The sequence below is a fragment of the Chlorocebus sabaeus genome, chromosome 10, assembly GCF_047675955.1.
Source record: "Chlorocebus sabaeus isolate Y175 chromosome 10, mChlSab1.0.hap1, whole genome shotgun sequence".
In the NCBI taxonomy this organism is placed as follows: domain Eukaryota; kingdom Metazoa; phylum Chordata; class Mammalia; order Primates; family Cercopithecidae; genus Chlorocebus; species Chlorocebus sabaeus.
This window is the reverse complement of record NC_132913.1, coordinates 121,368,118-121,393,280: the sequence shown is the minus strand read 5'-3', so window position 1 is coordinate 121,393,280 and position 25,163 is coordinate 121,368,118. Positions and strand designations below refer to the sequence as shown.

The window sequence follows — 25,163 nt, the reverse complement described above, 5'->3', positions numbered from 1 at the left end:
GCCCAGTTCTGTTTACAACCAGAGTCAAATAACCCGCTCCATTTGCTGTCATGGATTCCGTACCCCACCAACCCCATGCGTTCCTCCTCTCCCGATTCCATCCTGGCTCCATCTCTAAAGCCCAGCTCTGGGTGAGGTTTCTCGCAACCCTGTTGCTAAATCCTGTTGGCATTCTTTGGGTTTTATTATTTGGGTTTTGCCCTCTCCATAGCATTTAAACCTTCTGGAAGTTCTGGCCTGGGCCTCTGTGGCCCCCTGCTCCTTGGCCCCATGCTCCTCCTGACTATAACCTCCAGCCAGACCTCAGCTGGGGGCGTTATACTGCCTAGCAGCCCCTCTGCTTCAATACTTCATGTCCAGACTTGGCACAGCTGAGACTCAGACGGACAGACCGGCTCCCCATCTTCTGCTCTGTGCCTCACTACAGGCCCCTACTGTCTTCCCTCTAGTGTGAGCCAGAAACCCAGGGTCCTCTTCATCTCAGCCTCTGCCTCATTCCTCATGGCCAAGGGATCCCTGTCCTGTGCCTTGTGCCTCGTTAGCTCTCATGTCCCCTGTTAGCCCTCATGTCCCTGCTAAGCACCAGCCCCCATCCCCACCTGGGCTCCCTCTGCCCCACTGACGCACCTGTGAATGTGGTCAGGCCACTTCTCTGATGTAACACATGGCTTCGCATTGCTGTTGGGGTAAAAGGCCAGAACCCAGAATGGGGCCTGAAGGCCTGCCTGACCACATGGCCTCCTCACTGCCCCTGGAAAAACAGACCCCCAGTCTTATCTAAGCTCTTTAGACCTGGGTTCCTTTGCTGAAACAGTTTTGTCACTAGCCTTTAAACACCTGGACACTGGCCTTCTGCAGCCTCTGTCCACTCTGCCCAACCCCTTCCCTGGCACCTTGCCTGCACCTACAGTTAGTGATGGGTGTTGAGTCACTAAAAGGAAGCTGGTGGTCTTTCAAAGTAGAATTGGAAAGCTCTTCATGAGGATATTTGCCTGTGGTGCTATGTGTTTACTGCTATTAATCCAGATTTTAACTCTAAATCCTTAGATCCGTGAATTTCCCTGACTGCTTGAAATCACAGGAAACAGTTATTTGACAGCTGTACTGCCCAGTATGGCACCCACCAGCCCTCTCTGAATGATATTTAAATTAGTTGAAAGTTAAATAAAATTTAAAATCCATTTCCTCCACCTTACTGGCCACATCCCAGCTGGAGTAGCCCCATGTGGCTAGTGGCTGGCCTAGGACAGCACACACCATTTTCCATGGTCACTGGAAGTTCTGTTGAGCGGTACTGGGCTTGAGTGTCTCAACTTCCAGGCTCAGAGGCCATGGAAAGCTGGAGGTGGTGCAGAATCTGCTTTTCCTCACTCCATGGCCCCAGGCAGATTCCCATTCTAAGGGGTTCTCTGGGTTACTAAGAACCATGGGCAGCCGTAGATGGCTCCAGTGGGTGCACCCTTGAAACAATGGGGGTTTTTACTGTAGAAATTACTCGAAGTGATGCCAAAACCATCCTTGAGAGGAAAATGCACTCTTTCCTGAAAATCCTGATTGAGATTTACTTGTTTGACTTTTAGATTCAAAAAGCGGAGATATCAATGCCACGTCAGACCAGGAAGAGTCAGTTGCTTGGGCCTTAGCAGTAAGTACTGCTTTTAGTAATGAATGGACAGAGGGGACGCTTGGAGGCTCAGGGGTGGATCCAGCAAAGCCCTTGTGGCCTGCGGCGGGCAGCACTGCCTGCAGCCTTCTGGAAGTCCTCTCCTGAGGCTGGCTTTTGTTACTTCCAAGTCTCAGGTTTCCTCATATCCGGATTCCCTTCAGCGGTAAGGTCCTCCTCTCAGTCTAGCACTTGGCAGCCAGTTCTACCACCAGTGCAAGCCTGATTCATGATGATTTTCACTGCAGATAAAGCTGTCAGTGTGGTTGGCAGGGCGCCATTGGCTTGGATGAGCACACGACAGGGAAGTTGGGCTCTTGGTCAGTCTCCCCCACAGGGGCAGGGTCAAAAGAGAGGTGTTCTAGAAAGTATTTCCAGGTCTGCTGTCAAATGCCTCAAGTCACAAGGTTGCCTCATTGGGCAGTTGTCACCTAAACAGTAAGTGTCATTTATATGTCTGTTTCCCAGAATGCCCCGAGGTCACAGAAACCACCCGTTTTCTTACAGGATGTGCCTCTTATCCTCCTTGGTTGGGATAGATGAGAATTTACACAGAGCTTAACCAACTCCAGCATCTTTCCTGGCCCCCGTGTCACACCCTGTCTCCTGCTAGAATAGCTGGTGCATGGTTTTCCTCTAAAACTGCCGCTTTTGTGCAGAGGGTTTCCCACGCACCCATGTGTAACTTTCAGTGACTAAGAAGAAGAAGGCAGTGGTCCTGGGGAAGAAAGTGGGTGCTCGCTGAGAGACTGTGTAGTGATTGGCAGCAGAGGGGAAGGGGGTGGTGCCAAGAGTCAAGAACCGAAGTGCCAGTGCCATGCAGCGGAGGATGGAGGGTGACGCCCTCTATTTCCAGTGTCTGGCAGGGGAGGGGTAGGAGAGCCTCCTGAGCTGGAGCCCTGAATTTCTCTTTTTTGTTTTTGGTTTTTTTGAGACAGAGTCTCACTCTGTCACCCAGGCTGGAGTACAGTGGAACGATCTCAGCTCACTGCAACCTCTACCTCCTGGGTTCAAGCGATTCTCCTGCCTCAGCCTCCCAAATAGCTGGGACTACAGGCACCTGCCACCATGCCCAGCTAATTTTTGTATTTTAGTAGAGACAGAGTTTCATGTTGGCCAGTCTGGTCTCGAACTCCTCGCCTCAAGTGATCCACTTGCCTCAGCCTCCTAAAGTGCTGGGATTGCAGGCGTGACCCACCACACCCAGCCAGGAGCACTGAATTTTTTATAAACTTACCGGTTTGAGGTTATTACCAGTAGTTGAGTCCCAAACTCACCTATGAATATTCAGATGATTTTTTTTTCTGGTCTAGAAATGCTGTCATAAACTTCTCTAGACATCGTTTTTATTTTATTCTTGTTTTGTCTTTTTACATTCTTTTGGGTTATTAACACAGCAAGAGGTGAAAAAGTGACTTTGAATAACATCATGGAGGCAAAAGTGACTTTGAGTAGCGTCATGTAAAGATTTGTACATTAGTGAACTTTGCCAGTTTGTTCCAGAATACAAAATGTCAGGTGCACTCAGAAGCTCTTAAAAATTCTGACTTCTCTTTTTTGATCAGCCTGCAGTGCCTCAAAGCCCTTTGAAAAATGAGTTAAGAAGGAAATACTTGACCCAAGTGGATATACTCCTACAAAGTGCAGAGTATTTTGAGGTAATCTGTTTCCCAGTCTTTGTTTTTACATAATTAGATCATAAACACATTGAGGTGTGATGTTATTATGCTTTTTGTTTACTTTCTGCAGAACCCGTAAAGAGCATTTGAAGTAATGATTTCCAAATTGTTTATTCACATGCTGACATACTTGCTCTTCTTGGATAAACACTCTAGGTTCCCCAGGGCAGCGCCATCAGGAAGGTGGGAACCCTGGCAGAGGCACTCTGCCCACTGGTCTGGGACAGCTCACAGAAAAATCTAGTGGGGCAGCTGGGCACAGTGGCTCACGTCTGTAATCCCAGCACTCTGGGAGGCCACGGCAGGTGGGTCACTTGAGGTCAGGAGGTTTCACCAACATGGTGAAACCTCATCTCTACTAAAAATAGAAAAATTAGCTGGGTGTGGTGGCAGGCGCTTGTAATCCCAGCTACTCGGGAGGCTGGGACAGGAGAATCGCTTGAACCCAGGAGGCGGAGGTTGCAGTGAGCTGAGATTGCGCCACTGTGCTCCAGCCAGGGTGATAGAGCAAGACTCTGTCTCAAAAAAAAAAAAAAAACCTAGTGGGGCCACACACGAGACTCTTAAGAGCAGCCCCAACCTCTGGACCAGGATTTGAAGCTGCACAGTTAGGGAAGCAGTAGTCCCCACATTCCCTGGTGTGATCAGGCTAGGATCAGCTGCAAGGTGAGGTGGCTGACCCTTGGCACCTGTCCTGCCTGCTGAGAGGTCATGTTGGGGGGAGGATGTGATGGCTTGAGAGGTGGGCACGCTCATCTGCCAACCCCTCTCTTAAAGTCAGTGCCCTCTGCCATAGAATAAGGGACATTGCAACACCAAATACCTAGAAAGTACATATTGCAGAATAAAAATTCATCTCCAAAAAAAGGCAGCAATCTCACAGGGGTGTATGTGTTTTCTTACTGTGCTCCTGACCAGTGGAAAGCCTGTATTTGGAACCATCGACTTAGTGGATGTACCTGAAATGCTTTTTCCTTTAACCCAAGGCAGCAAGTGGTATCCTCGTAGTTGCTGTGTTGATCCAGGGAACAGATTAGGGTTAGGAACGAATGGATCTATGGGGTCTTCTTTGTCCACCATCCACCTGGCCCCTAGGTGTTCTTGCGGTCCGAGTATCATGGTAGACCAAGAGAGCTGCCAGTGCCCCTGGGATGAGAAGTTACTAGCAGATGAGTGATGACTGTGGCTGGAAGCTGTCCTGGAGACCACATCAAGTGTCCAGATCTTAGTAGGACATTTTTTCTTCCCACTGCCCGAAGTCTAGCTGACCACTGTCACCACATTCACACGCTCGTTGGCGCGCCTATATTAAGATGCACAGTCCCCATTGTTAGGGGAGAACCCAGCTCCTTGCACCTAGTTGACACCTGGCAACTTTTTTCTTGTAACCACTGGCTCTGATTTCAGTATGCAGGTAAGAGAACTGGAAAGGACGCACATGTGACTCCGCTGCCTTCACTGGCCTCGCCTGCCATGCCTGCCCCTGGTGAGTGCGACACAGAAACTGAATGAACCGTGCATGTCTCCTTCACTTTCGTTGGAGCTGTGTGGCCCCTCAGAGCTGCTCACACTGGCCACGCCATCATTTCCTGGCGTGTTTCATCAACATAAATTGTTAGAGATACACTTGCATTTCACTGGAAGATAAGATGTTTTGAAATGAGCTGTTTTCTCCTCTGCGCGTCTGCTCTTTATTCCAGTGTACTAGTTTGAAAAGTTTTCCATCTCCAGAAGCACAGGACTAGTGCAGTGAACACACTTCACCTGTTTCACAATTAACATGTTGTCATATTTGCTTTATCACCCCCCACATGTGTGCACACACAGTGTGTATTTATTTGCATTTGTGTATGCGTTTATCCCTAAATGCCTCACACATACCTCCAAACATTGGGTCATCTCCTTTATGACTACGGTACCCTTAACACATGCCAGAAATTGAACATTGATGCAGTACAGTTTTACCCATTGTGCCGATGATGGCCTTTGCAGCCTTTCTGGTTTGCCTGACCATTTCCAGACCCATTCAGGCTGGTACCACTGTTGCATTTGGTCTCCCTCCATCAAGAGTAGCTCCTTGACCTTTTCTCCCTTGTGGCCACCTTTCATATTATTGCCTTTCTTGAATAGCCCAGGCCAGTAGTTTTGCAGAAGGTCCCTGAATTTGGACCTGATTGCTTCCTCATGGTTAGGTTCATGTTAAACATATTTGGCAAAATTACTACAGGGATGATTTGTCCTCTCAGAACATTTGGTCAGTCTGTCCCATCCTTGGTGACTTTTGAGGCTGGTCATTGAGTTCAGGTAAGACCTTAATTCAATGTTTCTCATTGCGACAGGCCCTTTTTCCTTGGAGTCATCTGTGTGATTCTTTGAGATCTCCTAGGAACCTTTTCTCTAAAAACTTCTCACCCAGTGACTTAGAAGCCAGCAATGCGGATTGCCTGGGTGGAGGTCCCCGCCCAGGTTGTTTCTGTCTCTGCTGTTCCTTGGCACATGTCAGTTGGCATTCTTCTGTTGAAAAGAGCTATCTCCCCTCTGGTTCTTTTTTTATTTTTTGTGCCCTCTCATGCTTTATTTTTACTTTTTAGGATCAGTAGGAATTCATCGAGTCTTCTTGTTCTTTGATTCCCATGTTATAATCCATTGCCAGTATTCAATTTGACACTCAAGTAGTCCCAGATTTAGCTGTCAGGGAGCCCCTTTCAGTCTGGCTTTTGTGTCGTGTGGTGCAACCCCATGCTTTTTTGAGCATTTCTTCACCCCTGCCCTGACGCCGTATTTTCCTCTCCCTGTTCTCACCAGCCACAATGACTTAACACGCGCTCATCTGGTCAATCGTGCAGCACAAAATAACTCGAGCATTGCGGCACCTGCTACCACTCTTCACAACCACGTACTAAGTAAGCTTCAACATTTCCAAGCAGCTCTTTTTATCCTTAGTATCTCTTTAAGAGGCAGACATTCAGCATATTTGGACTCTTTTTTCTCTTTCAGTTGTCAATTTAACATACAAATTTTCTTTTTCTGTTTGTGTTCAATTTTATGGTTTTTCCCCATCATTGCTGGTTACATATAGGAAACATTTAACATGATGCAAAAGTCAAAGCTATATGAAGACATTTGTTTAGAAGTCTTACGCCCCTTTCCATCCCTGTAGGTAAACGGCGTTGTCATTTTTCAGTTTCTAATTAGCTTCTGCAAAGGCATCCATCTTCTAAACAGCCTAGAGGGAAAGGAAGACACCTTTGGGAAATGTACGATGGAGAGTAGAAATCAAATTTTTATAGCAAAAAATATCTCTGAGAAGAGTCTACTCCTACACATTTGTGGTGTTTTTGGTTTTGCTATTGCTTAAAAAAACATAGTCCTGATCCAATCTTAAGTTCTGTCATCTGTGCACATGGATGGTTTAGAATGGTAACACACCTTTACTTTATGTGTATCTTTTCTCCCAGGATACTGCAGTCGTGTCTCCGGAAAGAGTCCTGGTGACCCAGCAAAACCAGCTTCATCTCCCAGAGAATGGGATCCTTCACATCCTTCCTCCACAGACATGGCCTTAGTACCTAGAAATGACAGCCTTTCCCTGCAAGAGACCAGTAGCAGCAGCTTCTTAAGCAGCCAGCACTTTGAAGACGATGACATTTGCAACGTGACCATCAGTGACCTGTACGCAGGGATGCTGCACTCCATGAGCCGCCTGTTGAGCACAAAGCCATCAAGCATCATCTCCACCAAAACGTTCATCATGCAAAACTGGAACTCCAGGAGGAGGCACAGAGGTAAGAGCAGGATGAACAAAACGTATTGCAAAGGAGCCAGACGTTCTCAGAGGAGCTCCAAGGAGAACTTTGTACCCTGCTGTGAGCCTGTGAAAGACACAGGAGCAATCAGAGATTGCAAGAACGTATTAGATGCTCCTTGCCATACGACAGGTTTAAAATTGGAAAAAGCTTTTCTTGAAGTCAACAAACCCCAAATCCATAAGTTAGATCCAAGTTGGAAGGAGCTGAAAGTGACACCCTCGAAGTATTCTTCCTTGATTTATTTCAACTCCAGTGCAACGTATAATCTTGATCAGGAAAATAGATTTAGGACATTAAAATGGTTAATTTCTCCTGTAAAAATAGTTTCCAGAGCAAGAATACAACAGGGCCATAGAGAGAACCGTCAGAGGGAGATTGAAATGCGATTTGATCAGCTTCATCGGGAATATTGCTTGAGTCCCAGGAACCAGCCTCGCCGGATGGGCCTCCCAGACTCCTGGGCCATGAACGTGTACAAAGGGGGTCCTGCAAGTCCTGGTGGCCTTCAGGGCTTAGAAACCTGCAAGCTGAGATTACCTTCCAGCAAAGCAAAAGCAAGAAGTTTAAGCGAGGCTTTTGAAAACCTGGCCAAAGGATCTCTGAAAGCGGGTAGGTGCCTGCCCAAGAGCAATTCTTCTTCACTTCCAAAGGCCAACCCCACACACAGCCCAGCTCGCCCGCAACAGACCTCTGATCTTCACATTCAAGGAAACAGTTCTGGAATATTTAGAAAGTCAGTGTCACCCATCAAAACTCTTTCAGTCCCAGATAAAGAAGTGCTAGGCCACAGAAGGAATCATTATGATGAAATTAAAGAAGAATTTGACAAGCTTCATCAAAAGTATTGCCTCAGATCTCCTGGGCAGATGAAGGCGCCTTCATGTATTGGAGTGTCTACAGGTAAAGCAAGTATGGAAGTTCGATATCAAACAGAAGGCTTCTTAGGAAAATTAAATCCAGACCCTCACTTCCAGGGTTTCCAGAAGTTGCCATCATCACCCCTGGGGTGCAGAAAAAGTCTACTGGGCTCAACTGCAGTTGAGGCTCATTCATCTACATGTGTTGCTCGTGCCACCAAGAGGGACCATCATTTCCCTGCAAAAAAACCCAGGCTGTCAGACCCCCAGGGCTCCGGATGCCAGGCCAGTTCCCAGGGTGCCTCAGATGGGGTAGTCAACACCGTAAGACCGGGAGACCAGGGCAGCTCTTCACAGCCCAACTCAGAAGAGAGTAAGGTGCGTTTCTGTTGGTTGAACGTGGTTGTTTTATGTGAGTGACTACTCTTTGGACAGAGGCTTTTTATGGTAGGAACCTTTGTGCCACTTTTAGTGAATCTCAACTGAATTCTTACATTCGTGATCATTTTCCGAGCATTCTCCCAAATGCTTTTCCTTCCTGTAAAATCGTCTATATCAAGAATGTGTTCCTGTGTAAGATGCATCGAGGTTGAGCAGAAGATGCTGTTGCAGAAGTTTCACACGCTTTCCATTAGAATGCATTCAGAGGTTGTTTTCTACAAATCCTCACTTACTACACTTTGTTCATCTTTGTCGAACGTTGATTTCTAACCTCTTCATCTGACACTCAGAAAATAGCGTTGTAAAGCAAAAGTGATCTAAAGCAAATGACTTCCTGTCTATTTCGGGATTCCTGGTAGGGACAGAGCAAGAGTGGCCTGGGAGAGCCATGAGCATAGCATTCTCACAGGTGTGAGGGGTGCCCTGCAGATCGTCTCAGTGCTCGGTGTTAAAACTTCTGCACCTCCTTCTGCAGCTTCATTTGTGCGACTCATGTCAGCTAGAGTTTGAGTCTGCGTGTGCCCTTTTCTCGAGCGACAGTGGTGTGTGGTAGGTCAGTGTGAGTGGGTCCCTTTGTTGGCATTAAGGCCTGGATTCCCCAGCACAGCTTCTCTATGTGTCCACAGCCAGGATCTAGAGGATGCGACTTTTTAAGCTCAATGCCACAGCTCACCCACAGGTGGACAGGACTTGACTGTGGGTTTGATTTGGCTAGTTCCTTTGGGTTTTGTGTGTTTGTGGTTCCAGCAGGTGAGGCTGTGTCTCCAGTATCCTCTTCCCTTGTGCCCTACCCTGGCGATGTGCCTCTTCTCTGAGGTCATTTGGGTGGACGCTGCCTGCCATAAACGTCCCATTTTCTGTTTCTCCCACCTGGGCCCGCCTGGCCTATGAGCCCTTCTCAGCCGTTGGCTCCTGCCATCCGTCCAGCTCAGAACCAAGGTCTGGCATGCCTTGTGGCGTCTGCCTTCAAAGCCTCAGTCCGGCCTGTGCGTGGCAGAGACCACACTCTCGGACCACCAGCGGCCTCCTGTGACTTGGACTGCTGCAGGGCCACCCGCTCCAGGGTCTGCCGTGGGACAGCCCTTCCCTTCCAGGGAACTTTCACTGGCATTCTCCCGCTACTCCCCGGTTCTTTGCTATTGTATCCCCAGACGTCCTCCCCAGACTCCACCCACTGCTCAGCTGTCTGCTCCGTGCAGGTGACCCCCACCCTCCCAGCACATGGTGGGTGCTGCAGTGAGGAGCTGTCTGGATGCGGGCCAGTCTCGTAGGTTAGCAGCTCAGGCTCCTTGGCTCAGTTCTAGAAGCTCCCAGATTTTGTTGGGTGTTTTGGTTTTCAAAGTTATTTTCATGTATAAAGTCATACAGTGTGAACTAACCAGGAGCAGATGAAACAAGCCCTCTGTTGTCATCTGTCTTCCCAATTGAGGATGGACATACATATGTGTTCAGGTGATGGGAAGGGTTTTTCTCTGCAGGGCCCGGCTAGGGTCAGGGGGCACTGTGTGGGCAGGGCCCTCGGAGCTCCTCGCCTGGCAGTGCCTGGCTAACAGCAGAGTCTTTCCCTCGGGTCTTGGTCTCCAACTGTGTGCCTGATGCCCCATTCCTGTGCCCACATGGCTTTTTCAGAACAAACCACCGGCTGGGTGGCTTTCAGCCACAGTTAGTGAAGCCTTCGAGAATCTCAGCCGCATCTTCATGGCAGACACTTCATGGAGGCTGCTTTGAGAGCGAAGCTTATGCGTTCTGTTTAACAGATGACCTCTCAAGAGTCTCTTTCTCAGTTGAAAGGGGAGCATTTCACCAAAAACAACTCTCTGGCCCAGAGAGTGATCTGAGGTTTCTCCTGCCTCCCGCACATCAGAGCTCCTCTGCTCTGCTCGCCCTGCTTGTCTAAACCTAACTGTTTTTTCTCAGGTAGTGCCCCAGCTCTTCCTTTTACCATCATCCTGCCCTGGGATTCTGTCTCGTGCCTTTTCCCACCTTGTTCTGTGATCTGCTGGCACCGTGCCAGTCGCCTGCAGACCCCTTTCCATGTGTGATGTCCTGCCCCAGTGCTCTGTGCAGAGGCTCCTGTCTTGTTTTTTCACCTGCTCAGCCTAAAGGGCTTTCTTCCGGCCCAGCCACACAGGAGGAACCTCGGCCTTGCAGAGAATGGTGTGGGGCTGGGGAGTAGACCATCCTGAGGACTCGGCCCTTGGTGGCCCAGCAGGGCGCTCCCAGCTGCCCTGGAATTTGACAGCAAGTCAAATGAGCACCCCAGGTTTCGTTTTAAACCACAATATAAATATGTTTAACTGATTTCCTGTGTTTTTCTGCTTTTCTGCTTAAATGATAAATTTCTTGAGGAAAGAGACCAAATCTTCATGAGCTACAACTACATATGGAGTTTTCATGCCTAACATGAGTGCTCTCTGTGTGCCAGGTCGTGCTGAACCATTTTTACGCCTTGTCTTCTTTAATCCCCACCAGAACCCCTTGATTAGATCGATTCTGTCCAATAGGCAGGCTGTCTCTCCTTTTAATAGATACGGAAAAGTAGCTTAAATCTTAGAACTCCTGAATTCACTCGTGCAGTGGCGCTAGCTGGGCCAGGGTGTGGGATGTGGACTTCCCCACCAGCCTGTGCTCCCTGGGGGAGTGTGGGGGGCGGGGTGGGTGGTCGCCATTATATTTTTGTTGTTTCTTTAACATAACTTACTTATTTAACATAATGCCATTTTCTGTAAGTATTTTTATACATGCATGGAATAAGTGGAAAACAGTTAACCTTTTAGTGGCTGGCGTTGGGAATTCTACTAGAATTTTGCTAACATCATTTTCTTTGTCTTTTTTTTTTTTCCCTAGAGGAAAGAACACGTCTTACAGGATGGAAGAGAAGTGATTTTGTGCCAGAAAAATCAAAACTAAAAGTGTGCAGCTAGGTAATTTTGAGTGTTATTTCTCTTCCCACTTGCTCTCTGTTTGTATTTTTGTTTTTAATTCTTGAGACTGTGAGGACTTGGTTGACTTCTCTGCCCTTAAAGCAAATATTAGTGAAATTGGCTCCATCAGAGATGACCCTCGAGTTCTTGGTGTAGAAATTATGTGAATAAAGTTGCTCAGTTAGAATTCTTAGGGTTCTCTTTGATAGGCCTGTTTTTCTAATGTGTGCGTTTTGGGGGGGTTTTGTTTGTTTTTGAGACAGTGTCTCTGTCGCCCAGGCTGCAGTGCAGTGGCGCGATCTCAGCTCACTGCAACCTCCGCCGCCTCGGTTCAAGCGATTCTTCTGTGTCAGCCTCCCAAGTAGCTGGAATTACAGGCGCACGTCACCACGCCTGGCTAATTTTTGTAGTTTCAGTAGAGACATGGTTTCACCGTATTGGCCAGGCTGATCTTGAACTCCTGGCCTCATGATCCGCCCGCCTCAGCCTCCCAAAGTGCTGGGATTGTAGGTGTGAGCCACTGCGCCCAGCCATGTGTTCTTTTATAAATTTAGATATGTCCAGAGAATCTCCTGTTTCCCACGTCATTTGAGAGTATTGTTTGCTTGTGAGACGTAAGTTTGAACCCTGCATGCAATGACCCTTGAGGGAAAATTAACAGTCCTGGTGGTCCCAGACACTCCTGCAGCCACAGCGCCTGTGACTCCTCACGATTCTTATTGAAGCTGTTGATGACAGGATATCATGGTGACATTTTTGTAGTGAAATAGTTCACATATTCAGAATACACTGGTGAAACTCATGCTGGCTTAAATAGTTAATATATTGCCATATGAGTTTGGGGTTGCTTTTTTATGAAAGATTAAAAATGAGATTGAGGTACACATTTTTCATTCCTGCCTGTCTCCCCAGGCGATTACTCTCCTGATGTCCGATATCACCTCCCTACCCCACCCCATATCCCTTCCCCCCTGCATCTTACACTGGGACCATGTCATGTGCGTGTGTGTGTGCACGCGCACGCCTGCGTCCTCAGGCTGCCATAACAAAATGCTGGAGACCAGGTGGCTTCAACAGTAGAAATTTATTTTCTCACAGTTTTTGGAGACTAGAAGTTTAAGACAAGGGAGCCAGCATAGTTGGGCTCCGGTGAGGACTCTTCGTGGCTTGCAGAAAGCTGTCTTCCTGCTGTGTCCCCACATGCTGGAGACAGCAAGGTCTCTGGTGTCTTAGGAGGGCACTAATCCCATCATAAGGGCCCCTCACTCAGGACCTCATCTAAACCTAATCACCTCCAGAATGCGCCATCTCCAATACTACCATCGTGCCAGAGGCTAGGGCTTAATCATATGAACCTGAGGGACCCAGTTCAGTCCACAGCCTGTGAGTCAGTAAGGAGGGTGCACGCTGTTGAGAGCTGAGAACCGGGCCAGGTGCTGCAGACCTCACAGACGGCTCATTTCCTCAACAGGCCGGCAGTGTAATGCTGGCTCAGGCTGGGCCAGGGCCAGAATGGCCCCTACAGATCTAGAGCCTTCCCTCAGGCCTGCTGCTTCCTAAGGACAACATGACCCATCCTTTCCTCTTCAGGAAAACCATCACTGCAACCCAGAAGTGCTTGTGCCTCTCCTCCCCCAACACCCAGCAGACTGCTGACACCTTGCTGGCAGGGCCAGGCCTGGCTGCCAGAGAGGCTGGTGTTCTGTCATCCAGTGGAGGAAGGCGAGGTAGAAGGACCTGGGCATGGGTCTTGGCCAACTTACAGGATCTGCCAATAAGGGACCCATAGACTATATATGGTATAGTCTCCCTGTTTCAAACTAGATGAGTAAATTAATACTGTATGTATGCTACAGTTTTGTTTCATCAAGAGACTGAATGTGACAGGAGCTAATACATGTGGGCATCTCATTTTGAGTTCTGTAGGTGGTTTATTGTCCTGGATGTCTGCAGATGGGAGTAAAACCCACCCATGATCCTTATGCATAAGTGTCAACTATCTGTGGCGCACACACACACCTAGAGGCAAATTACGGGTCACGGATGGGTGTGCCTTGAACTTCCCTAGTTATTGCCAAATTGTTTTCCCAAAGGGCTGCTCCAGTTGGCCCAATGTCCGGCAATATAAGAGGTACCTTTTCCCCACATTATCGCTGCCAGTTGCTGCCAGTCTGAGCTCTGGCAGGTGTAAAACGTGTTGCTTCACAGTTTGCTTTCTCTTGATGACTTGTTGAGCATGTCTTCCTGTGAGTCCTGGTTTTTTAAATGTCCTCAGGACACTGGTTTTATAGTTGCCTCTATTTTCCTGATTTGGATGTATTCGGAATCCAATGATATGAAACAATCCAGTTTTATATAAGTTGCAAGTAACTTCTATCTATGATGTGTCATTTAAATGTGGTATTTTATTGTATGGAAGTTACATTTTAACACAGTGCTATGGTTTGGATGCCATTTGTCTTGAAATGTAATTGCAGATGGAACTGTTAGGGGGTGAGGCCTAGTGGCAGATGAATGCCCTCTTTTTTTTTTTTTTTTTATTATACTTTAAGTTCTAGGGTACATGTGCATAACGTGCAAGTTTGTTACATATGTATACTTGTGCCATGTTGGTGTGCTGCGCCCATCAACTCGTCAGCACCCATCAACTCGTCATTTACATCAGGTATAACTCCCAATGCAGTCCCTCCCCCCTCCCTCCTCCCCATGATAGGCCCCGGTGTGTGATGTTCCCCTTCCCGAGTCCAAGTGATCTCATTGTTCAATTCCCACCTATGAGTGAGAACATGTGGTGTTTGGTTTTCTGTTCTTGCAATAGTTTGCTGAGAATGATGGTTTCCAGCTGCATCCATATTCCTACAAAGGACACAAACTCATCCTTTTTTATGGCTGCATAGTATTCCATGGTGTATATGTGCCACATTTTCTTAATCCAATCTGTCACTGATGGACATTTGGGTTGATTCCAAGTCTTTGTTATTGTGAATAGTGCTGCAATAAACATACGTGTGCATGTGTCTTTATAGCAGCATAATTTATGATGCTTTGGGTATATACCCAGTAATGGGATGGCTGGGTCATATGGTACATCTAGTTCTAGATCCTTGAGGAATCGCCACACTGTTTTCCATAATGGTTGAACTAGTTTACAATCCCACCAACAGTGTAAAGTGTTCCTATTTCTCCACATCCTCTCCAGCACCTGTTGTTTCCTGACTTTTTAATGATTGCCATTCTAACTGGTGTGAGATGGTATCTCATTGTGGTTTTGATTTGCATTTCTCTGATGGCCAGTGATGATGAGCATTTTTTCATGTGTCTGTTGGCTGTATGAATGTCCTCTTTTGAGAAATGTCTGTTCATATCCTTTGCCCACTTTTTGATGGGGTTGTTTTTTTCTTGTAAATTTGTTTGAGTTCTTTGAAGGTTCTAGATATTAGCCCTTTGTCTGATGAGTAGATTGCAAAAATTTTCTCCCATTCTGTAGGTTGCCTGTTCACTCTGGTGGTAGTTTCTTTTGCTGTGCAGAAGCTCTTTAGTTTAATTAGATCCCATTTGTCAATTTTGGCTTTTGTTGCTGTTGCTTTTGGTGTTTTAGACATGAAGTCTTTGCCCATGCCTATGTCCTGAATGGTATTACCTAGGTTTTCTTCTAGGGTTTTTATGGTATTAGGTCTAACATTTAAGTCTCTAATCCATCTTGAATTAATTTTCCTGTAAGGAGTAAGGAAAGGATCCAGTTTCAGCTTTCTACTTATGGCTAGCCAATTAATCCCAGCACCATTTATTAAACAGGGAATCCTTTCCCCATTTCTTGTTTTTCTCAGGTTTATCAAAGATCGGATGGCTGTAGATGTGTGGTATTATTTCTGAGGACTCTGTTCTGTTCCATTGGTCTATATCTCTGTTTTGGTACCAGTACCATGCTGTTTTGGTTACCGTAGTCTTGTAGTATAGTTTGAAGTCAGGTAGCGTGATGCCTCTAGCTTTGTTCTTTTGACTTAGGATTGTCTTGGCAATGCGGGGTCTTTTTTGGTTCCTTATGAATTTTAAAGCAGTTTTTTCCAATTCTGTGAAGAAACTCATTGGTAGCTTGATGGGGATGGCATTGAATCTATAAATTACCTTGGGCAGTATGGCCATTTTCATGATATTGATTCTTCCTATCCATGAGCATGGTATGTTCTTCCATTTGTTTGTGTCCTCTTTGATTTCACTGAGCAGTGGTTTGTAGTTCTCCTTGAAGAGGTCCTTTACATCCCTTGGAAGTTGGATTCCTAGGTATTTTATTCTCTTTGAAGCAATTGTGAATGGAAGTTCATTCATGAATAGGCTCTCTGTTTGTCTGTTACTGGTGTATAAGAATGCTTGTGATTTTTGCACATTGATTTTGTATCCTGAGACTTTGCTGAAGTTTCTTATCAGCTTAAGGAGATTTTGGGCTGAGACAATGGGGTTTTCTAAATATACAATCATGTCATCTGCAAACAGGGACAATTTGACTTATTTTCCTAACTGAATACCCTTGATTTCTTTCTCTTGCCTGATTGCCCTAGCCAGAACTTCCAACACTATGTTGAATAAGAGTGGTGAGAGAGGGCATCCCTGTCTTGTGCCAGTTTTCAAAGGGAATTTTTCCAGTTTTTGCCCATTCAGTATGATATTGGCTGTGGGTTTGTCATAAATAGCTCTTATTATCTTGAGATACCTTCCATCAATACCGAATTTATTGAGAGTTTTTAGCATGAAGGGCTGTTGAATTTTGTCAAAGGCCTTTTCTGCATCTATTGAAATAATCATGTGGTTTTTGTCTTTGGTTCTGTTGATATGCTGGATTATGTTTATTGATTTGCGTATGTTGAACCAGCCTTGCATCCCAGGGATGAAGCCCACTTGATCATGGTGGATAAGCTTTTTGATGTGCTGCTGGATCCGGTTTGCCAGTATTTTATTGAGGATTTTTGCATCGATGTTCATCAGGGATATTGGTCTAAAATTCTCTTTTTTTGTTGTGTCTCTGCCAGGCTTTGGTATCAGGATGATGTTGGCCTCATAAAATGAGTTAGGGAGGATTCCCTCTTTTTCTATTGATTGGAATAGTTTCAAAAGGAATGGTACCAACTCCTCCTTGTACCTCTGGTAGAATTCAGCTGTGAATCCATCTGGTCCTGGACTTTTGTTCGTTGGTAGGCTATTAATTATTGCCTCAATTTCAGAGCCTGCTATTGGTCTATTCAGGGATTCAACTTCTTCCTGGTTTAGTCTTGGGAGAGTGTAAGTGTCCAGGAAATTATCCATTTCTTCTAGATTTTCTAGTTTATTTGCATAGAGGTGTTTATAGTATTCTCTGATGGTAGTTTGTATTTCTGTGGGGTCGGTGGTGATATCCCCTTTATCATTTTTTATTGCATCTATTTGATTCTTCTCTCTTTTCTTCATTAGTCTTGCTAGCGGTCTATAAATTTTGTTGATCTTTTCAAAAAACCAACTCCTGGATTCATTGATTTTTTTGGAGGGTTTTTTGTGTCTCTATCTCCTTCAGTTCTGCTCTGATCTGTTTCTTGCCTTCTGCTAGCTTTTGAATGTGTTTGCTCTTGCTTCTCTAGTTCTTTTAATTGTGATGTTAGAGTGTCAATTTTAGATCTTTCCAGCTTTCTCTTGTGAGCATTTAGTGCTATAAATTTCCCTCTACACATTGCTTTAAATGTGTCCCAGAGATTCTGGTATGTTGTATCTTTGTTCTCATTGGTTTCAAAGAACATCTTTATTTCTGTCTTCATTTCGTTGTGTACCCAGTGGTCATTCAGGAGCAGGATATTCAGTTTCCATGTAGTTGAGCGGTTTTGATTGAGTTTCTTAGTCCTGAGTTCTAGTTTGATTGCACTGTGGTCTGAGAGACAGTTTGTTATAATTTCTGTTCTTGTACATTTGCTGAGGAGTGCTTTACTTCCAATTATGTGGTCAATTTTGGAATAAGTGTGATGTGGTGCTGAGAAGAATGTATATTCTGTTGATTTGGGGTGGAGAGTTCTGTAGATGTCTATTAGGTCTGCTTGCTGCAGAGATGAGTTCAATTCCTGGATATCCTTGTTAACTTTCTGTCTCGTTGATCTGTCTAATGTTGACAGTGGGGTGTTAAAGTCTCCCATTATTATTGTATGGGAGTCTAAGTCTCTAAGGACTTGCTTTATGAATCTGGGTGCTCCTATATTGGGTGCACATATATTTAGGATAGTTAGCTCTTCCTGTTGAATTGATCCCTTTACCATTATGTAATGGCCTTCTTTGTCTCTTTTGATCTTTGATGGTTTAAAGTCTGTTTTATCAGAGACTAGTATTGCAAACCCTGCTTTTTTTTGTTCTCCATTTGCTTGGTAGATCTTCCTCTATCCCTTTATTTTGAGCCTATGTATGTCTCTGCATGTGAGATGGGTCTCCTGAATACAGCAGACTGATGGGTCTTGACTCTTTATCCAGTTTGCCAGTCTGTGTCTTTTAATTGGAGCATTTAGTCCATTTACATTTAAGGTTAAGATTGTTATGTGTGAACTTGATCCTGCCATTATGATATTAACTGGTTATTTTGCTCGTTAGTTGATGCAGTTTCTTCCTAGCCTCGATGGTCTTTACATTTTGGCATGTTTTTGCATTGGCTGGTACCGGTTGTTCCTTTCCATGTTTAGTGCTTCCTTCAGGGTCTCTTGTAAGGCAGGCCTAGTGGTGACAAAATCTCTAAGCATTTGCTTATCTGTAAAGGATTTTATTTCTCCTTCACTTACGAAACTTAGTTTGGCTGGATATGAAATTCTGGGTTTAAAATTCTTTTCTTTAAGAATGTTGAATATTGGCCCCCACTCTCTTCTGGCTTGGAGAGTTTCTGCCGAGAGATCTGCTGTTAGTCTGATGGGCTTCCCTTTGTGGGTAACCCGACCTTTCTCTCTGGCTGCCCTTAAGATTTTTTCCTTCGTTTCAACTTTGGTGAATCTGGCAATTATGTGTCTTGGAGTTGCTCTTCTTGAGGAGTATCTTTGTGGCGTTCTCTGTATTTCCTGAATTTGAATGTTGGCCTGCCCTACTAGGTTGGGGAAGTTCTCCTGGATGATATCCTGAAGAGTGTTTTCCAACTTGGTTCCATTTTCCCCCTCACTTTCAGGCACCCCAATCAGACGTAGATTTGGTCTTTTTACATAATCCCATACTTCTTGCAGGCTTTGTTCATTTCTTTTTCTTCTTTTTTCTTTAGATTTCTCTTCTCACTTCATTTCATTCATTTGATCCTCAATCGCTGATACTTTCTTCCAGTTGATCGAGTCAGTTACTGAAGCTTGTGCATTTGTCACGTATTTCTCGTGTCATAGTTTTCATCTCTGTCCATTCGTTTATGGCCTTCTCTGCATTAATTATTCTGGTTATCAGTTCTTCCACTCTTTTTTCAACATTTTTAGTTTCTTTGCGCTGGGTACGTAATTCCTCCTTTAGCTCTGAGAAGTTTGATGGACTGAAGACTTCTTCTCTCATCTCGTCAAAGTCATTCTCCGTCCAGCTTTGATCTGTTGCTGGTGATGAGCTGCGTTCCTTTGGAGGGGGAGATGCGCTCTTATTTTTTGAATTTCCAGCTTTTCTGCTCTGCTTTTTCCCCATCTTTGTGGTTTTATCTGCCTCTGGTCTTTGATGATGGTGACGTACTGATGGGGTTTTGGTGTGGGTGTCCTTCCTGTTTGTTAGTTTTCCTTCTAACAAATAGTCAGGACCCTCAGCTGTAGGTCTGTTGGAGATTGCTTGAGGTCCACTCCAGACCCTGTTTGCCTGGGTGTCAGCAGCAGAGGCTGCAGAAGTTAGAATACTGCTGAACAGCGAGTGTACCTGTCTGATTCTTGCTTTGGAAGCTTCCTCTCAGGGGTGTACTCCACTGTGTGAGGTGTGGGGTGTCAGTCTGCCCCTAGTGGAGGATGTCTCCCAGTTAGGCTACTCAGGGGTCAGGGACCCACTTGAACAGACAGTCTGTCCGTTCTCAGATCTCAACCTCCATGTTGGGAGATCCACCGCTCTCTTCAAAACTGTCAGACAGAGTCGCTTGCATCTGCAGAGGTTTCTGCTGCTTTTTGTTGTTGTTGTTGTTGTTGTTGTTGTTGTTTAGCTGTGCCCTGTCCCCAGAGGTGGAGTCTACAGAGACTGGCAGGCCTCCTTGAGCTGCTGTGAGCTACACCCAGTTCGATCTTCCCAGGGCTTTGTTTACCTACTTAAGCCTCAGCAGTGGTGGGCGCCCCTCCCCCAGCCTCGCTGCTGCCTTGCGGTTAGATCACAGACTGCTGTGCTAGCAATGAGGAAGGCTCCGTGGGTGTGGGACCCTCCCGGCCAGGTGTGGGATATAATCTCCTGGTGTGCCCGTTTACTTAAAGCGCAGTATTGGGGTGGGAGTTACCCGATTTTCCAGGTGTTGTGTGTCTGAGTTCCCCTGGCTAGGAAAAGGGATTCCCTTCCCCCTTGTGCTTCCCAGGTGAGGCAATGCCTCGCCCTGCTTCAGCTCTCGCTGATTGGGCTGCAACAGCTGACCAGCACCGATTGTCCGGCACTCCCCAGTGAGATGAACCCAGTACCTCAGTTGATAATGCAGAAATCACCTGTCTTCTGTGTCGCTCGCGCTGGGAGCTGGAGACTGGAGCTGTTCCTATTCGGCCATCTTGCTCCGCCCTCCATGAATGCCCTCTTGAAGGAGTGAGTTCTCACTCTCTGCAAGAGCAGGTTGCCTTTGCACCTGCCCACTCGCCTTTCTGCTTTTCCGCTGTGTCTCGAGATAGCACAAGGCCCTCACCAGAAGCTGAGCAGATGCCAACGCTATGCTCTTGGACTTTCCAGCCACCAGAACTGGGAGCTAAACAAACCTTTTCTGTATAAATTAGCCTTGGGTGTTCTGTTTTAGCAACGCTGAACATACTAAGGCGGATAACTTCCTCCTTTTTCTGGCTTCTGCTGTTACCTTTAAAAGAAAAACTACCATACTCTGAGGATAAAAAATACTGTACTGTCTTAAATTTTGCTGTCTCCATTTAGGTCTATAAACCATCTGGAAATGTTTCTGCACAGGCATGGAGGGAGAGCCAATTGTACAGACGTACAGCTGCCTCCTTGTACTGTATTGAATGCTGCACCCTTGCCACTCCATCAGTGGTGTTCAAGCTTGTTTAGCAGCAATACTCTTCATCACTTGGCAGGAAATCAGTTCACCATTTGCTCCGTGGGAGACACAAAACAGTTTGAAGACCACTATTCCAGAGAAGGCTTTAGCACGGGTTGGTTTTTGGACAGCATAGCAGCTCTCTCCTGTCGATGGGACCCCAGATGGTGAATTCCTTCGGCAGTTGTACTGGGAACAGTTTGGAAGTCCTAGTTTACCTGCTCTGGGGACACCTAGACTATTCTGATGGCCTGAGCATAGCAAAAGCCTTCCCCACACTGCCCCTCTCTTCCCCTACATGTTCTTAGACATGGGGCTAATTTCTCCTTTTTGACCAGCAGCCAAATTCTGTTCCAGGCCTCATTGGGCTCCAGTTCCAACAATCCAAACTTTAGACCTCAAAGGGAAAGATGAGGGTGGGCCTGGAATAAATGTCACTTCCTCCATACGGCCTTTCTGGACTGGATTGTCTCCAGACTTGCACACCCACCCTCCTGTGCCACTGTAGCACTTCCACCCTGGCTGCAGTCCTCCTTCTGACGTGTCTTATGGTCAGGTGCCTTTCCCTTTAAGAAGGGCCCCGGTCAGGCATGGTGGCTCAAGCCTGTAATCCCAGCACTTTGGGAGGCCAAGATGGGCGGATCACGAGGTCAGGAGTTTGAGACCAGCCTGGCCAACGTGGTGAAACCTCATCTGTACTGAAAATACAAAAATTAGCCTGGCGTGTTGGTACACACCACCCAGCTACTCGGGAGGCTGAGGCAGGAGAATCACTTGAACCCAGGAGGCGGAGGCTGCAGTGAGCCGAGATCACACCACTGCACTCCAGCTTGGGCGACAGGTAAGACTCCATCTCAAAAAAAAAAAAAAAAAAAAAGAGTCCCTGGAGACAGACGGGACACTCTAGGCCTCCCCTCACCACTTGGCAGAGTGTCTGGCCTTAGGCACACTGTCAGCATGTGTGTGGATGAACTACGAATGAAGACATGAAGACAAAGCTAGTTTCCGACCCTTTGGGCCAAGGGGCTGTCAGACACGCATACTTGGGGGGAAATCAGAAATGAAGTCGCTCATTAAGGCTGAAGTTCCCTTTGCCTCATTGTCTTGGTTCTGGGCTGTCACCACCTTACAGTCACACATCTGTACTCCATTGAGAATGGAGGTTTATTTCAACAGAAGGAAAGAAAAGGATACTAGTTATTTTACAATAGTGTTTTTCCTACAGACTAAACTTCTTACAAACTAAATTTAAAAGGGCTGGCATTTGGCACTAAGAAGACAGTTTCCATCTTACGTTTGGACCACCTAGGACATTCCTTGGGGTGAAGCCAGAAGCCCGTGCTGGCTACAGCTATCCAAGACTTCAAGTGTCTCCAGGGCTGCCCGCCTGACCCCGGGATCCGGGTCCAGCTGTAGTTCCTGGAGGGCTGAGAGGGAACACAAAGAGGGAAGGCTCAGGCCCCGCCCAGTCAGGACCACGTGCCGCATGCCCTTGGCAGTGATGGCAGGCAAAGGCTGCAGAAGGTGGGCAGGGGCAGATGGGGAAGCTCCTGTGTGGGAAAGCAGAAGACTGCAGGTGGAGCTGTTTCCACACACATCGCAGCTCTCGGCTTCAGTGACCACCCTAACGGGCAGAAATCACCCAGAGAAGCTGGTAGCAGCATCAGGGCAAAAACAGTTCGTAAGAAGCTATGAATGGGAGAAACAGCCCAGGGAATGAAAGGGACTCCACCCATCAATAGCTGTCATCCTGGAAAGGCCTCCCCAGGTGCATCTCTCTGCCCTGGTAACACTCCACCCCCCAAAACCCCACAGCAAAGGGTCCTCTGGCTCTTCCCTTAAAGCGGTTTCTCTAAGCTCCCCTAGTGAGTTGGTGAGTCGTGGACCCAACATCTAACACTCTCCACTACTTACAATTCCGTAATGCTGGGAAGTCCAGCTTCTTCAGATAGTGTGTAGACATCTGCTTCATAATAATTCCTAAAACGATAGCCAAAGAAATGCTCATCACGCGAGTGTTAGGTCAGCAGGCAAGTCGTTCTGTGGTTTACTTGGTTTATGTTATGAGAACGCTGATGAAAGATGTTGTTGAGTCCACATTGGCAAGGAGGAAGCCAAAATCAAAACGGGATAGAAAGCACAGTGCAGGGCTTAGACCTGAGCTCTGGTCCCAGCTCTGCCACATGCCTCCCACCCATGATCCACCCTCCCCCCAAGTCCCGGGGCGGACCCGAGGGCCTTCAGCGGCCATCTTGAGTCAGGAAACGTCTGTCTGCTCACCTGCCAAGTTGCAAGCAGCGATTCTAATTCTTGACAAGTTATTTTTAACATAGGCCATTGTTTCTAGCAAGAAGCTATAGAGAACAGCTGGCTTTTTCTGAGTCTGCAAAAAGTAAGTGATACACACAGCTTTGGGGGATGAGACCCTGACAATGGGCTGTCACTCACCAAGAGTGTTCCCATGGGCAAGCTCCCATCCCAGCGTCACACAGCAGATGAGTAGCTGGCAAATGAAGGACCATCAGCCCCCTGTTGCATTTTTCATATCCCATCTGCCCAGAGAACCTGTGCTGTCCAACATGGCAGCCACAAGCCTCGTGTAACCCTGGAACACTTCAAGTGTCACTGGGCTGAATTAAGTTAAAGTGCCCCCTGGGTTTTAAGATGGTACCCCCAAAAATTTTAAAATATCACAATAATAGTTTTTATATTGATTACATGTTGAAATGATCATGTTTTAGTTGGTTGGTTGAAATAAAATATATTAAAATTAGTTTCACCTCTACTTTTCTGGATGTGCCTACTAAAAGAAACGTCAGACAGCTGAAATGGGCACATGGCTTGCCTTCTATTTCTGCTGCACAGTGCCAGTCTCAACATTGCACGTGTAGAAGCTAAACATAGGGCCCCAAGAAAGAGCTGTGGCAATCTCGGACCCCCAGCTCCAAGCAGCGTGTGGCCACCTGGGATGGGATGGGCTGAGCAGCGTGTGGCCACCTGGGATGGGCTGGTTTCCCCTTTGGCTTTCTCACCAGGATGGAGCACATGGTTGTCTGGAAAACGGTCATCTTGTCATCAGTAGTGATGTCACTTGGCCCTGAGGGATGCTCCAGGGACTTCCAGCCCCAGAAGTGCACACACTGAAACATGGTAGCCATACAGGCCTGCAGGGACACAGGACGGCAGCAGAGGCATCAGCCAGGTCAGGGTGGTTCCCCGGAGGGGTGAGGCTGGCAAGAAGCCAGAGGGCAGCTCCAGAAAAGCCTCACCAAGCCAAAGAAAGGCGGGGCTGGTGGCTTCTCGGAGGCCACCTGGGACTTGAGCCCCTGCCAGCTTGAACATGGCTGCATGTGCATTTATAAAAAGCCTCTTGGGGCCAGATGCAGTCCCACCCAACTCCTCAGCCAGCACCTTTGTGCCCTCAGCAGCCCTGCCTAGGACCCAGCCCTCCATGGGATCGGAGGTGGGAGCCTGGCTTGAGCAGGCAAGACTGGGCACATGTCCTCACCTCCCAGGCCCAGTTCACCAGCTCCCGCCTTGTGACCATCCTGCTGGCCACAGCTTCTGCAGACGGTAGGGCAGGAAGACAAAATGCTTCCACCTCGGTAGCCCTTTCTTCACTCTCGGTCACCCTTGCTGAGTGCACTCTGGTTCTTTCCCTGAAGCCCTCCCACCCCACTGGACAGTTGTCGATAAAACATGGAACAACAGTGTGGGCTGAAGACAGAGGGTGGTGAGGACTGGCAAGGGAAAGGAGCCTCTGAGCAGTGACACTTTGTGCCCAGGGTGGCCAGGGATGGTGTGGCAGAGGGATGTGGCAGAGCCCGGAAGCTGGGGTGGTGAGTGCAAAGCCCAGGTCTAGGGAGCGTGCATCTCAATACCCCTCACTGCCGGTAAGGGCCACCAGGGCCACCCAGGCCACCTGCTCCACCCCACCTGGAAACTGCTGCCCTCACAGTGACAGGATTGAGGGAACTTGTCCTGTGACCCCAGAGCTGGGGTCCAAGGCATCTGCTGAAAATGGCCATTGTGTTTCTGTCATGTGGGGCCAGCTGCATCCCAAGGCTTACTAGATGGGGGCAGAACCTCCCCAAATCAGCCACCTCCCCACCTCCTGACCCCACCCCCTAAGTCTGTAGGAAGAGACTAGGGAGAGAAGAGGGCAGTCAAGGTCGTGGGCCATGCAGGGAGTGAGGAGCCTGAGGTCCCCAGCCAGCCAGGATTAGCCCAAGAGGCAGCAACTCAATGAGAAGACTCATTTACTAACAAATCTGTCTCTCCCTCTCCCTCCTCCCGCCCCAAAGCAATAGAGGAGCTGGGCTGTGGAGAGGGAGAAGCCAGGCCCGCTCCCATCCCAACATGGACCTGCCCCGCAGGGAGCAGGGAGTGGACAGGACCACTTTGGGGTATTTTGAGTCCTAATACTCAAAAGTGACCTGCCAGTTACAGAATCTGCTAGAAGAAAGGGTTTGGGCAGAGGAGGGCTATAGGCAGCCACCACGCCACGTCCCCCAACACCGGGCTGAGACTGCTTAGTGAGGTGGCTTTGCAGGTCATCTCGGATGGCCTCTCTCCTCAGCCTGTGTGAGGGATGGAGGGCAGTGGCTGTGGCCTC

At 47.3% G+C, this 25,163-nt stretch overlaps 2 protein-coding genes across 5 annotated transcripts in view; one reads left to right on the top strand and one right to left on the bottom strand.

Moving 5' to 3' along the window:
• HJURP (Holliday junction recognition protein) overlaps positions 1–25,163 on the top strand; it is a 32,103-nt gene that overhangs the window by 5,363 nt on the left and 1,577 nt on the right. Inside the window, exons 5-10 of one of the 3 annotated variants that reach the window (XM_007966711.3) lie at positions 1,581–1,645; positions 3,229–3,321; positions 4,750–4,828; positions 6,801–8,386; positions 11,297–11,373; positions 20,425–23,519. In XM_007966711.3, coding sequence (XP_007964902.3) covers positions 1,581–1,645; positions 3,229–3,321; positions 4,750–4,828; positions 6,801–8,386; positions 11,297–11,359 — 1,886 coding nt within the window. In that variant the 3' untranslated portion in view covers positions 11,360–11,373; positions 20,425–23,519. Of the gene's footprint in view, positions 1–1,580; positions 1,646–3,228; positions 3,322–4,749; positions 4,829–6,800; positions 8,387–11,296; positions 11,580–20,424; positions 23,520–25,163 lie in introns of those variants that run through there. The other 2 variants (XM_073020147.1, XM_007966710.3) reach the window with 2 other exon arrangements.
• The window catches only part of MROH2A (maestro heat like repeat family member 2A), a 65,078-nt gene continuing 61,609 nt past the window's right edge, over positions 21,695–25,163 (bottom strand). For both annotated transcript variants that reach the window (XM_007966716.3, XM_073020146.1), the window contains exons 39-42: positions 23,581–23,712; positions 22,829–22,931; positions 22,463–22,528; positions 21,695–21,975 (exon numbers count right to left, since the gene is read on the bottom strand). In XM_007966716.3, coding sequence (XP_007964907.3) covers positions 21,854–21,975; positions 22,463–22,528; positions 22,829–22,931; positions 23,581–23,712 — 423 coding nt within the window. In that variant the 3' untranslated portion in view covers positions 21,695–21,853. The remainder of the gene's footprint in view (positions 21,976–22,462; positions 22,529–22,828; positions 22,932–23,580; positions 23,713–25,163) is intronic.